General features: G+C 50.3%; 5 protein-coding genes across 5 annotated transcripts; 1 reads left to right on the top strand and 4 right to left on the bottom strand.

The window, feature by feature from the left end:
- Window positions 1-1,306: 1,306 nt before the first annotated feature.
- Window positions 1,307-2,217, bottom strand: PVX_099915 (RNA binding function, putative; the record flags this gene model as incomplete). Its single annotated transcript, XM_001614781.1, has 3 exons — window positions 1,307-1,432; window positions 1,546-1,670; window positions 1,905-2,217. The coding sequence occupies 3 exons, from the start codon at window positions 2,215-2,217 to the stop codon at window positions 1,307-1,309; spliced, it is 564 nt and encodes a 187-aa protein (XP_001614831.1).
- A 3,702-nt stretch (window positions 2,218-5,919) lies between these two features.
- On the bottom strand, window positions 5,920-7,773 carry PVX_099910 (hypothetical protein, conserved; the record flags this gene model as incomplete). Its single annotated transcript, XM_001614780.1, has 6 exons — window positions 5,920-6,067; window positions 6,211-6,251; window positions 6,388-6,433; window positions 6,536-6,636; window positions 6,790-7,566; window positions 7,744-7,773. The coding sequence occupies 6 exons, from the start codon at window positions 7,771-7,773 to the stop codon at window positions 5,920-5,922; spliced, it is 1,143 nt and encodes a 380-aa protein (XP_001614830.1).
- A 1,093-nt stretch (window positions 7,774-8,866) lies between these two features.
- PVX_099905 (hypothetical protein, conserved) lies at window positions 8,867-10,673 on the bottom strand (the record flags this gene model as incomplete). Its single annotated transcript, XM_001614779.1, has 2 exons — window positions 8,867-10,182; window positions 10,525-10,673. The coding sequence occupies 2 exons, from the start codon at window positions 10,671-10,673 to the stop codon at window positions 9,045-9,047; spliced, it is 1,287 nt and encodes a 428-aa protein (XP_001614829.1). The 3' UTR covers window positions 8,867-9,044.
- On the top strand, window positions 10,116-11,303 carry PVX_099900 (hypothetical protein). The gene is given in 2 exon segments (XM_001614778.1): window positions 10,116-10,224; window positions 10,243-11,303. 1 exon segment carries the CDS (start codon window positions 10,645-10,647, stop codon window positions 11,263-11,265), a length of 621 nt encoding a protein of 206 aa, XP_001614828.1. The 5' UTR covers window positions 10,116-10,224; window positions 10,243-10,644; the 3' UTR covers window positions 11,266-11,303.
- Window positions 11,304-11,714: 411 nt separating this feature from the next.
- PVX_099895 (guanylate kinase, putative) lies at window positions 11,715-12,305 on the bottom strand (the record flags this gene model as incomplete). Its single annotated transcript, XM_001614777.1, has 1 exon — window positions 11,715-12,305. One exon carries the CDS (start codon window positions 12,303-12,305, stop codon window positions 11,715-11,717), a length of 591 nt encoding a protein of 196 aa, XP_001614827.1.
- Window positions 12,306-13,188: the final 883 nt, after the last annotated feature.

Raw genomic sequence — 13,188 nt, 5'->3', positions numbered from 1 at the left:
TTGTTAGCACTTCGGTTGGCATTTCGCTCACCAGTTAGGGTTACCACTCGCAACTGCGCAGATCCTCACCCATGACGGTCACCAAGCACACAAAAAAAGAAACAAAAAAAAATCCACGTAGTGACCTCACACCTGCGCCGTTATAGGAGAAAATTTTTTTCGCAATTTTTCTGCCTACTTTCTGCATACAAAATAGGAAAAGCACCAAAACGAGTCAGAGGCGACCAAACCATTTCATCCCGCTCATGGAAGCGCGGCGTGTCGGAAGGGCAAACTCTGCTGCGCAGGAAGATGCACCAATTGCGAACCAGTTGGGTGAAGAGCGATGCCCACATTTTCTGCCAGACGGAGGCACTCCCAAAGGGACATCTTCCTTCCCCCTTCCCCCAGTTGTGGCTTCTCGTCAGAAGGCCGTACATGCTAACCTCACACAGCGTGGGTACGCTCCCCCAAAGGGATGAAAAAGTTAGCTGCCCGAATGAGTTCTCTTTTCTCATTTGGTTAAAAATTGCATAAATCCCTCATTTGCAATTGCACAGAAATCGTCCCGCGAACATCAAGCAGACGGTAGGTACCTTTCAAGATGGATGACTTACCTTTACGCCGCTTATCCTGTTGCGGCTTCCCCAAAAAAAAAAAAAAAAAACGCTTCAAGATTCACCTTGAAGCATTCACACACACACATAACTAGATAAATAAACACCTTTTTCTGTTCTTCCTCAGGGCGATTACAAGAAAAAGGAGGCTTCCTCCTGTGTGTGCCTCCAACGTTACACATAGGGTTAATTAATTAAAAAAAAAAAAAACACAACATAGCACAGCGTAGCATAACATAGCATAACATAGCATAACTTAACGCGACGTAACGCGACACAACTTTCGCACAGTCAACACCAATAACGTTGTTAATTAAAAGAACGCGAAAACGAAAAAGGGGGAAAAAAAAAAAGAAAAAAGATGGCACTTTGGTACGATTAACACAATGGACACTTTTCTTCTTTCTCTCTCCACGAAGGAGCGATGAAGTGTAATCAGGGAGGAAAAAAAAAAAAAAAAAAAAAAAAAAATTACAACTTTGCGTTCACAAAGGGCTTTAGTGGCGTCTTCCACCGCGCCTCTCACATTCACCGCGCCTCTCACATTCACCGCGACTGTCACGTCCACCGCGACTATAACTCCCACCGCGACTATAACTCCCACCGCTGAGCAGCACTCCTATTTGCTCTCCGCAGAGTTACCCCCACAGATTTGCTTCTCCCCTTTCTGGGAAGAGCGGAAGGGGGGAGTGTATAACAGAGGCACCCTACTAGCGGCAGTCCAGGAAGACCCTAATCCTGTTGTCGTTTAGAAACCCACCGTCGTACATGCGCACTGCGTCCGAGGCAGACTCGTTTTTTTCGTACTCGATGCTGACGATCCCGGTTAGTTTTCTCTGTCAAGGGGGGGGAGGCGGTAAATGTGGGAGGGGAGCAACAGCAATTTGTGTTTGGGGTTCTAAACGATATAATGGGCCTCCCCAGGTGCGTCGCCAAACGTAGGACTCACCTTCTCGTTCATGAGGATCTGCACGTCGACGATTTTGCCCGTCTCTTGAAAGGCCGAAAAGATGTCTTCCGCGTTTAGGTACGTGGGGACGTTGGTCACTATGATGGTGTTGTTCTTTTGGGTATCTGCAGAGGGGGGGCGTACAAAAGGTGAACGAATGAGGGGCACGGAAAGGGGAATAAGAAAGGAAACGGCTGCACCGGTCACTCCGCCGCTCCGTCACTCCGCCGCTCCGTCACTCCACCGCTCCGTCACTCCACCGCTCCGTCACTCCGCCGCTTCGTCACTCCACCGCTCCGTCACTCCACCGCTCCGTCACTCCACCGCTTAATCGCTCCACCGCTTCTTAACTGGCTTACCGTAAAGGTGCTTGCCGGCGGCGGCGAAGGGGGGCGCGCCCTTGTCGAACATGCTGCCCTGGTAGGGGCTCTGGTAGGGCAGGTGGCCATAGGGGGGCGGGTGGTGGTTGCCGTGGCTGTTATTCATGTAGTGGGGGTAGGGGCCGCCGGGGTTATACACGGGCATTTTGAAAGGGGGGATGATTTTGTTGTGCTTATGGCTGTTGTTGTTAACGTGGCTGTTTTGGTTGGACCCCTTGTTGTTCTTCTTGTCCGGCATCTTCTTCCCCATCACAATCGTCAAGGTCTCCCCGTCCAGGGGGGTGCCGTTCATGGCCTTTATGGCATTTTCGCAGGAGTTCTTGTTGTCATACTTTACGTATCTGCGGGGGGGGGGGGGTAGCGGCGACGGAAGTAAATGTGCACAATTTGCGCATTATAGGAATGGATCCAATGGAGACCATGCATACACCCAGGGGGGGCCCAAACAGTGGAAGGTGCACCCCTCGCGCGACTTACGTGATCTTCTTCTCCCCGTCGTGGTAGATGTTGTAAATTTTCCCAAACTTGCCGAACTCCTTTTTGTAGAGCTCCAAATTGTTGCTGCTCACGTTTGAAATGATAATGCTGTGCAGGTACTTTTGCCCTGAGCGTGGGGGCATTCGGAATGTAGCAGCAGTGTGTAGCAGCAGTGTGTAGCAGCAGTGTGTAGAAGCAGTGTGTTAGCGCAGCTCTGCTGACGCGACTGTGCTGGTACCGCTCAGCTGGCGCCGCTCCGTTCCTCTCGAGCACGTTACGTGCTGGGAAGGGCGCTCGGGTGGCCTCCCTCACCTCGCCACGGGCACGCGGCGCACCCATGCAGAAGCGCATCGATACAACTGCACATCTGCGCATCGATAGATCTACACATCTGCGCATCGATAGATCTACACATCTGCGCATCGATAGATCTACACATCTGCGCACTTACACACCTCTCTGTCCTACCTGAGCCCTTCTCGATCGACTTGTTGACCGTCTTCTTTTCGCTGGGCCCCTTCTGGGTGGCCTTAATGTTCTCCTTCTCTATGAGCTCATCAAGGCTCATGTCAATTTTGTTCTTTATACTCATTCTGTAGGGCGGTTAGCATGCCTCACTCGGGGGGTGCGCGTGTGTTTCCGTTTCTGTTGGTGTTTCTGTTTGTGCTTGTGGGCGGTGGGGGGACGGGCGTGTCCTCTCTCACGGCAAACGCTAAATGTCTTTCACTTGGCACGCTGTCCTCCCTCTCGGCAAACGCGAAACGCATTAACTCGCAAAGTTGGACGAAAATAAACGCTTCACACGGGTTAATAAACGGGCTGCCTTCATGCAGGGACCTACATATGCACGTGCATCGATACAAGCGGGGCGAAGGGATGAGGGGTTGGGGTGTGTAGGAGGTGCGGCAGGTATGCAAGAGGTATGCAGGATATATGCGGGAGATATGCGGCAGGCATGCGGGTAAAGGCTATGCATATGTAATCACATGTGAAGAGAAGCGAATGCTCAGGTGGGGGTGCCCCTTCCTCGCCTCTCCCCACGCGTTGCAGAAGAAACGCACGGATTGCACATCCCCTTATTTGCCGCCACGCACGTTCACATCCGAACCATCCTCTGGGTGCAGAAACGACGTCGACTTTCTCCCAAAGGTGGCTCCAAATGGGCGTTACAGATGACACGGCAAAAGGATAACAATTCGTGTTTGAACGGGGCGAGGGAGACGAACTCCTCAACAGAGGTCTTCACACACGTATGCAGTTTTTACCCGCACGAGCGGTTCCCACAAGGGGTGTTCACAAGTAGGGGTCAGCCGTGTGCGCAGTGTAGGCAGGCCCATTGGCAGGTCACCGCTGGGTGCTTCTGCCTGACGTTTTATTTCCTCGCGGGGGAGGCAAGCAGGGGAGCGGTGTAGCGGTGTAGCGGCGTAACGATGCAACGGCGTAACGACGTAGCGACGTAACAACGCAGCGATGTGACATGTACGTATGCACCCACGCATGTATGCACGCCGCGGCGCAGTTGTTTAAGTACCTCCTCTGATCGCTCCTCTGATCGCTCCTCTGATCGCTCCTCTGATCGCTCCTCTGGTCGCGCCTCTGCTGGGCGACTCGCGGAATGACGCCTTGGCTTCGCTTCGACTTAAAAGCGCGCAGAGCGGGCAGGCGGGGCGCGAAACTTCCAGGGGGCCAAGCAAATCATCACATGTTTATTTTACATAAGTCCGTGCGGAGATCCAAGGAAGGCTCGCGCGGGCATATTGCTCTTCACTACTCATGTGAATTTCGCTTAAGCGCGCTCACATTTCCAGCCGTATGTATAATATACCTATGTATATATATATACATACCCGCTCGCGCAAAAATAAATGCGTTTTGGGGGACTACTGTGCCAGTCGCTTCATCATCGTATAGTTTTTTTTCTTCGTCATGTTCTTTCTTTATTTCCTTTTTCTTTTTTTTTTTGGTATTCTCCTTTGCGCTTCCTTTTATATATACTCTTTTTAATTTTTTTTAGTTTTTTTTTTTTTTTTTTTTTTTTTTTTTCCCGCACGAGGGCATAGGCCGGCCATCTGCGCACAATTTTAATTTTACAATTTATACACCCCCGACTGTCGTGGTTACAAACGGGAAGGCGCCTACCATCGTGCGCACATGCGTGAGGGAACATACGAGTGAACGGTGAGCGCTGCTTAGGTACCTGCAAGCGAAGGCAACTCTACTTACATTCTTCGTTCCTTCAACATTATGTATCATTTATATGTAAGTGATGCCATTTTCTTTTTCCCCCCCTTCTTTTCTGCGGGGGAGTTTTTATGATGCCCACCATACGAGGCGCCATCCGCCACCTGTGACGCAGAGCTGAAGTGGGGTTAAAACGAATGGGCGAGTCAGCCAATGGGTGGAAGGGCGAATGTGCCTGTGCGGGGAGCATTTGTACGTTTGGCCCACCTGCCTTAGCACATCCGTCACGCTGGAATCTTCGCAACAGTGTCGTTTTCTCCCGCACAGTCGTATGATCGTTCGATCGCCTCCACGTGTTCTCCCTTTCGGCCGCCCCGCTTTTACTGCTTCGCGTCGTCCCATTCGCCGCTCCTCCCCGTACGGAACCCCCAAACGGGTGACCTTCTAAGTTACCCAAAGCAACGTAGAAGCGCGAAAGTGCATGAGAGGGCTGCAACAGGGGAGTTCAGGCAGGCTGGCCCCGCACAACCACACGGAAATTTTAAAAGTCGTCCGCCCGGCATGGGTGACCGCGTTCGTCGCCTTATATGCCGTACGCCGAACAGAAGCAGAAAAAGTAAAAAAAGTAAAAAAAAACGACAGCACAACGCAAAAATGGGGAATAGCCCCTTCCTCCCAAGTGCCATCATGGTAACCACCCCAGGGAGACGCAGCCCAGTTTAGCAGGCCGGAACCTTCCCGAACGAATGCGCAAGAACAGTCTAGTGTGCCTCTCATTTGGGTGCTACTCCGTCTCGCTGCATTCCTCACACCAATGGGGAAGACATGCAGATAAGATCTGGCCAGCCGAATAGCTCTAACTCGTTGAGCAGCCCTCCTTCGGGTGTGTACAGACGTGTGGAGTCTCCACTGCATCATTACACCAACACCCCTACATGGCACACAAGTACTTCTTCAGCAGGACCAACTGGTTGGAGTCTCCAGAACGGGGGTGAAAACGAAGCCACCCGACGCGCTTTACCCCCTAAGCGTTTTGGAGAACAAAAAATAAAAATGAAGGGAAGCAACGTATGAACAAGCGCGGAAAAAGAGCAGATCCAACACAGTAGGAAAAAAAAAAAAAAAAAAAAAAAAAAAAAAAATTAAAGCATAGCATAGCGCACCACAACGCAGACGTGCAGTTTTGCCAAATCGAATGAGCTTCTTTCCCCAGGAGGGCCCCCTCACATTTACCCCGCTGATGTGAAGAGCCTGGCGATGGTCTGTGCCGCTCCCCACAATGTATAATCACCACTGGGGATGCCTCCACTTCAGTCCAGTGGACCACCCCCCCGCATTATATGTTTAGCAGCATGTGTTTCTTCTTGCTTATGTAGGTCTTCCCCTGGGGTGGTTCAAACTTGGGCGCGTCTGTAAACCCCGCGTCGGCGTATTTCACGATGTGGTTGTACCTCTCCCGTAGTTCGTTTAGTTCTTTCTTGATCCTAACCGGGAAAAAAAAAAAAATAAAAAATAAAAAGGAAGCACATATGTGTATGTACACGCGAGTAAACGTACCCACACCGCTGCTATGCCAATGCTACGCTGATTCTACGCTGATTCTACGCCGCTGCTACACCGCGCTTACTTTATCTTTTCCACTCCGTCGTGCATTTTGCTGATGAGGTACTACAGAAGGGGGGGGCAAAGGTGTGTGCAGCACGTACACACGTAGGTGTTACGATCGTCACGTAGATTGGCCCACACGCATGCCGCGACGGTCGTAAGGATGTGCACACATTGGATGGTTCTACGGGGGGCCTACCTCGTGGTAACTCAAGTTAGTGGTGAACTCGTTCAGGTAGAGCGATCTGCGGGGGGAGGCGAGATGTACGTAAGGAGAGGTAGCACGCGCAAATGTGCAGACTGTTTGTAGTAATCCGCACAGTGCTGCTGCTCGGCGAACCCCCCACCTGCTGCCCCTGCTCAGGGAGTTGTAGTAGTTGAGCTCCACTTTTTTTATTTCGTTCATGAGCTTCCTGTCTCGGTACTTTACGCAGCGGGAGAAGAGGATCTTCCAAAAAGGGAAAAAAAAAAATTAATCGCGTTAATAGTGCTAATCGTGTTAATCGAGTCAATCGCGTCAATCACGTTAACCACGCCAATCGCGCAAGTCTCGCTAATCGCTATGCCGCGGGTTTTTCCCCCTTTCAGCTTTTGCCCTTACGTAGTGCGGCTTGCACGTGTGCAGGCGGGTAAATTTGTACTTCCTGTTTTGAACATTCTTTTGATACTTTTTAATCACGCAGGTGTCCAAATTGTTGTAGTAATTTAGGCACAAGTTCGCGTAGGTCTTCTTTACCCCTCCTTTTTTGGGGGGCATTAAGATGGGGTTCTTTTTCGAGACATAATTGTAGAGACTGTCCTCCGCGTAAATGTTATTTTTGTGCTCGTCGTAGGTGTAGTTTTTGTCATACGACATGTGCACGTACATGTCTGCGTACTTCTGCTGGTCGTGATGCCGCCCCTGCTGGTCGTGATGCCGCCCCTGCTGGTTGTGATGCCCCTTCTGCTGGTTATGCCGCCCCTGCTGCTGGTTATGCCGCCCCTGCTGCTGATCATGCTGCCACCCCTGCTGCTGATCATGCTGCCACCCCTGCTGGTTTATTTTTAATTTATTTTGATAAATGTTGCTTGAGTTGTGCAGGTTGTCTCTGTCGTACCGGTTGTATAAGTCCACTGGGGCGGGTTGGCTTCCTTCCGCGGCGTCCCCCATGCTGTCGCCCTCCCCCATGCTGTTGCCCTCCCCGTGTGTGGGGGAAGTTACTTTGGGGTCATCTCCACAGGGAGGTTCCCCACTTGGCCGCTTCCCCTTCTCCTCTAGCACATAGCCCACGTAGCGCGGCTTCAGCGGCAGGTTGATTTTGTAGACGTAGCTGTGCAGCTCGTTCAGGTTATAGCCGTACCGCTTCTCAAAGATGTTTATGTTGGTCTTATTGTATTTCTGCACGGGGGAAGTGAATGGCAAAAAAGGGGGGTCTTAAATGAGTCCATCACGTGTGCACACGTTGGAAGGGTTTCCAAGGAGGGAAAAAAATAATCATATATCGTTGCACACATGTAAGGGTAACACCACGCTGGGGTAACACTGGGGTCACACTTGGGCCACGCTGCTCATTACGTTTTCCTTTAACCCGAGGAAATTCCCCATGGTACTCCGTTTCGTTGTTACGACGCTTTGGAAAGGGGGGCCAGCGGGTTGGTATCTTCGTTCAGGCAAACCAGTTTGTGAATACCATTATGAGCCGCTTGTGCTTTGTTCATTTGTTCCCCTCCACAGCTCTGCAAACGGTTTGCAAAGTTGAGAATGCGTCACTAAAGAGTGATGTAGCGTGGTCATTCTGGTTTGGTTAGTTTTGCTTTGCTTTGCTTTGCTTTGCTTTACTTTGCTTTACTTTTCGGGGGTGAAACTCTCTTTCAATCTGCCCCTTTCCCCTGATGGTAATGACAAAATTGACAACTTTGTTTTTTTTTTTTTAGCTGACCATTGGAAAAAAAAAAAAAAAAAAAAAAAAAAATTCCATTTTGGTTAGCACTTTGCTCCTGGCAGGGGTTTCTCCCCACGTTGGAAAAAAAAAACAAAAAGGGAGAAAAGACCAGCAGAGCATAACAAATGGGGTTAGATTAGCCAACCCGCTCGTGAACAATCGAGCGCACATCGTCCACACGGATCTTCCCTTAGCAGTTTTCATATTACACAGGGGTGGGTTCCAACTGTAGGCCGCCGCCGTCCCCTGTTCTCCCTCCACGTGCGCTCGCCATAGGACTTACCATAATATATATATATATATATATATATGTGCGTGTGTGCAGAAGATACAACGGGGAGAAACACATTATAGGGGTTGCGACGCGGTAAACGCGATTTCCACTGTCCTGCCATCGCACTGTGTATTTATGCGTGTGTTGTGTGACTCCCCTCAGATGGCATAACCAAATGGATACGCACGATGATTCATTATGGGAACGTTTAACCGTGTTCTACTTTGTTGCCTTTTTTTTTCTTTTTTTTGAGCTTTCCCTTTGCATAGCCGCCATATCCGAGGGTGGATTGTATCCGCCCCATCAAGATAACTGGACGTTGAAGTGGGTTAGCAAAACTGGGAGTTCTCAGCGAAGTTTCGTTTGGGGCGAAGGGAGCACCTGCACAACGCACACATGATGTGTCCCTCGATCAAGTGCAGTTTTTCGTTGCAAAGATACTCCTCTGCACCCCACTGGTTTGCTTAACACACCGTAGTGGAGAAGAAATAACTCCACTTTGGTTTGTAACAAAAAAAAAAAGATATCAAATTAATTTTATAAACATGTATAGGCTCTACGTGTGGAGGCATAGCGGCCGTGGGGGAAGAAAACACACTGACTACCGCTACCGCGGTTTCTACCACTGTTGCTGCCTACGCTCCCACCACCGCTAATCCCCTAGGCCCGCTTCCTCAAGTAGTGGCTGCCGCCCATCAACAGGTCGGAGACGTCCGACTCGTAGTTCTCGTTGGTGATTTCATAGTTCAGGAGGGTCTCGAGCGAAATGTCGCCGCCGGTCTCCTTCTCCAGCTCCCTCATGATGCTGTAGGTGTTGTCCAAAGAATTGATGATCTCCGAAATGTCGGTCCGTTCATCAACAATTTCGTTCTGTTTTTTGTGGCTCTCTCGACCGATGCGGAGGTGCGTGTGCATCTCCGTGTACGTCTTCACATACATGTCGTAGTAGTCATAATACTTTGCATTCAAGTAGTCATGAAGGAACTTCTCCGCAAAATAAATGTCATGGTATTTAAAAAGCTTTGCATAATTTTCAAAGTGGAAATTTTGTACCCTATCGCTGATACCACAGTTTAATTGAAAATTATTTTTTATAAAATTTTTTATCATTTTTTTGCATTTTTTTTTTTTTTTTTTTTTTTTCTCACTTGGGTCATACACATAAATCATCTGCGAAACGTCGTTCGTCTTGTAGAGGTTGTTTCGGTCCAACGTTTTATGTACCTCTATATGGGTTGACAGTTCGAGAAGGATTCCCCAAAACTTTTTATTTATATTTCTGAAATGTATAATGAACAGTCGCGAGTTTAACAAGCTGGTTGGTTCGATTTCCAAATGGAGATTTTTTTTTAAAAGATTTTTTTTTATTTCTTTGGAGACCTCCGGGGGGAATCTGATGATGCACACTTTCCCCACTTGGTTATTCAGCACATATACATTTCTTCCACTCGCTCCGTTGTCTTCTTCATTTTCATTTGTGAGGCTCCTCTCGTTGCTGTGCATGGGGCTATGTAGGTTCGCTCCCCCGCTCTGGAGCAGCTTCCCTTGGGTGAACTCCTTCGAACGGATGGCGCTCTCACCATGGGCGTCCTCTCCACGGTACAAGGTCTCCCCACCGTACATGGTCTCCCCCCCGTAGGGGCTGTGCCCCGCGTCCTGGGCCTCCCTCTCGGGGTTCCCCTCCTCCGCGCCCTTCGCGTCGATGATCATTTTTTCCAAGTCCACGTCGTTCATGAAGTAGATTTCCTGCAGGTCTTTGTAGTTGAACGTGCCGCTCCGGATGTCCTCGATGAGGCCTCTTCGCGGGGAAAAAAAAGTGGGGAAGTTAGGAAGTGAAAATGTGCGGAGAGAAGGAGAGAAGGGGCGAAGGAGCGAAGGAACGAAGGAGCGAAGGAACGAAGGAGCGAAAGAACGTCACATGAGGAGTCCACACTGTGTGATGCTACGAATTGCTCGTTTCCCCTTTTTTCCCTCCAACGGCGGAAATGCTCTAAACCGCGAGGGGCACACAAAATGTGGGGCCCATTTCGCGGGCACGCACAACCACGGGAGATAAAACTGAGCCATATTTCGGCGGGCGTGTGGCTGCTTCATTCCTTCTCCCCTTTGTTGCCTTTCCCCCCCCGTCGGGTGTACTTACAAGGCCTGTGAAACCTCCTTCGACTTTGACTTGATCCGGGAATCCCCATCCCCCCCAGTGTTGCATTCGCTGACACTTTTGTCATCCCTCTTGTTCGCGCTCAGGTTGAGCGAGATTTTTATGGAGCTTCTCTCCCTCTTTGGTTCCATTTTGGGAGCATTATCGTGGGTGATAGTCAAGTGGAAGGAACAAAAAAAAAAAGAAAAAAAGAAAAAAAGAAAAAGGGGACAATCGCCCTTCCGTAGGGAAGCCACAGTATGTGTGTTCTCCTGTTTGGCTTTCCTCTGGGCCAACCTCCTCAGTGGAGTAACATCACGGCGGTTTCCTTGGCCCTCCAAATATGTCGCCCTGCAGTGTGCCTCTCCAAGCTGGCCAGTCCGCTTTTCAAAAGGGGGGAGTTCGCCTGGGGCGCTCACAAAGTTGAGTTGTCAAAAAGGGGGCTTACAAAAGGGCCCGCGCAGAGGAGAAGTTGACAAAACGGCCACGGGAAAGAGACGGCTGATGAAGCGACCGACGAAATGGCCGACGAAGCGACCGACGAAACGGCTGATGAAGCGACCGACGAAATGGCCGACGAAGCGACCGACGAAACGGCTGACGAAGCGACCGACGAAGCGACCGACGAAGCGACCGACGAAGCGACCGTGGCAAAAGTGCCCTAGCGAGTTGCAACTCCGCACAGTCGCACGGGGGTTCGCGGCAAACAAAACAACCCCCCGTTGCGCGCCCACGGAATGTTAAGTGCATACAAAGGGGCATACATGTAACGCTTTAAAATTAAAAAAAAAAAAAAAAAAAAAGTGACATCAGAGCAAAATGATAGGATTTATAAAAAGGGAGAACAACTTCGGTACGACAGAGATGGCCAAAAATAGGGAAAGGGGAGAAAGAAGCTTGGAAATAACCCACCCCATCCAAGCGGCGGCTTCATTCCATGCGGTGTTCCTCCTTTAGCGAAAGTTCTTCACAGTGATTAAACCGAGGTGGAAGAACAACATGGGGGAGGGGAGTGGTGTTACATAGGGTGGATGAACACCACTCCCCTCTGCAATCCTCCGGGGGGGGTAATTTTACCTTCCTGTCTCGGCCAGTTGGTGAAAATCGCCTGCACAAGAGAACCTTCCCTGTGTGCGGCGAAGCGGCGAAACGGCGTAACCGCCAAACGGCTAAACCGCTGAACCGCTGAACCGCTACCCCCCCCGCAGCTGCGGGTAGGAGCCCAGCAAGTACTCGCGCAGCTCCGCATAGGTGCGCGCCAAATCGTCGTTCACGATGAAGTAGTTGAAGCCCACCTTGTCGGCCTCGTCCATCTCGCGCGTCAATTCCTGCATGCGCTTGTTAATCTCCTCGGGCTTTTCGGTGTTCCTATTCTTTAGTCTCCCCAAAAGAATGTCAATGCTCGGTGGTTTTACAAAAATGTATATGCCATCCTGTATGTGCTTGGATTCCTTTAACTGTTTAACTCCATTAATGTTCATTTCGAACAGGCAGATTTTCCCCTCCCCCACGGCAAGGTCATATTCGCTTTTTAGAGTCCCATAAAAATTATTCGCGTATTTGTCAAATTCTAGGAACTGTCCTTCCTTTAGCTTTCGCTCAAAGTCGTCTTTATCTACGAAGTAGTAGTCCACCCCGTTGGTTTCCTTTTCCCTTTTGTTCCGCGTCGTGCAGCTGATGGAGAAGCGGAAGCGGCTGGGGAACTCGCTCAGCACCTTCTTTATCAGCGTCCCCTTCCCCACGCCCGAGGGCCCGCACACGACCAGCGGCGGGATTCGCGCCATGGGGGGGGGTCAGCGGTGGTCAGCGGTTGGTCAGCGGTGGTCAGCGGTTGGTCAGCGGGCACTACGCGGTTGCAGCGCGGTTGGGAGGTGGTTTCACACGATTGATCTCTATCGCTCTCTGGGTGATGTAGAGGGGGCCCCCTTCGCCTCTCCTTCTTTACGAAGTCCCCGCTCCCGTCGCGCTAGAGACCTAGGCACTTCTCCCCGGGAGACGAGTTACCTCTTTCACCAAAGGGGTGATTCCACCTCTCTACATCGAGCGAAGGGGCACTCTGCACGGATACGCGTTGTACTGCTGCTGTGCGAGCCAGCCATCGAGCTGCTCCCTACGTTATATGCTCCCGTAACGCATCTTCCGAGTGCTGGCACAATCGCCCTCTCCGAAACGGATTTGCAAATGAAGCAAAGAAGCAATGAAGCAAACGGATCGCCTGATCAGCAGATTAGTGAAATAAGTTGAAAAAAAAAAAAAAAAAAAATCTAGCCATTTTTACGCTTATTCGTGCATGGGGAAGAGAACGCCATAAGGGAGAGTCTCCACTTTTTTTTTTTTTTTTTTATACGTGTGTCGTACGGGGAGAGTCATCGTGCGCTGATGCTCCTTTCGTCGATGCGTTAGTAAAGCGCACAGCTACATTTCGCACAATTGTGTTTTTTTTTTTTTTTTTTTTTTTCCACGCTAAGTGCATACTGCGATGGTGAAGATGCTATACGCACGGAGGGTTGGCAAAAAAAAAAAAAAAAAAAAAGGGTCACCACGGACGATTTCTCCTGAACAGCGTTGCTTTGGGGGGGATATGCGGGGCTTCGGGAAATCTCCCCCAAAGGAACGCGGTTTGGTAGGGTTACACCCCTCGTAGACGCTTCACCCCGTGGTCATCAT

Source organism: Plasmodium vivax, chromosome 7 (assembly GCF_000002415.2).
Source record: "Plasmodium vivax chromosome 7, whole genome shotgun sequence".
NCBI classification, from domain to species: domain Eukaryota; phylum Apicomplexa; class Aconoidasida; order Haemosporida; family Plasmodiidae; genus Plasmodium; species Plasmodium vivax.
The sequence above is the reverse complement of the archived record's forward strand: the minus strand, read 5'-3'. Positions and strand labels throughout refer to the sequence as shown.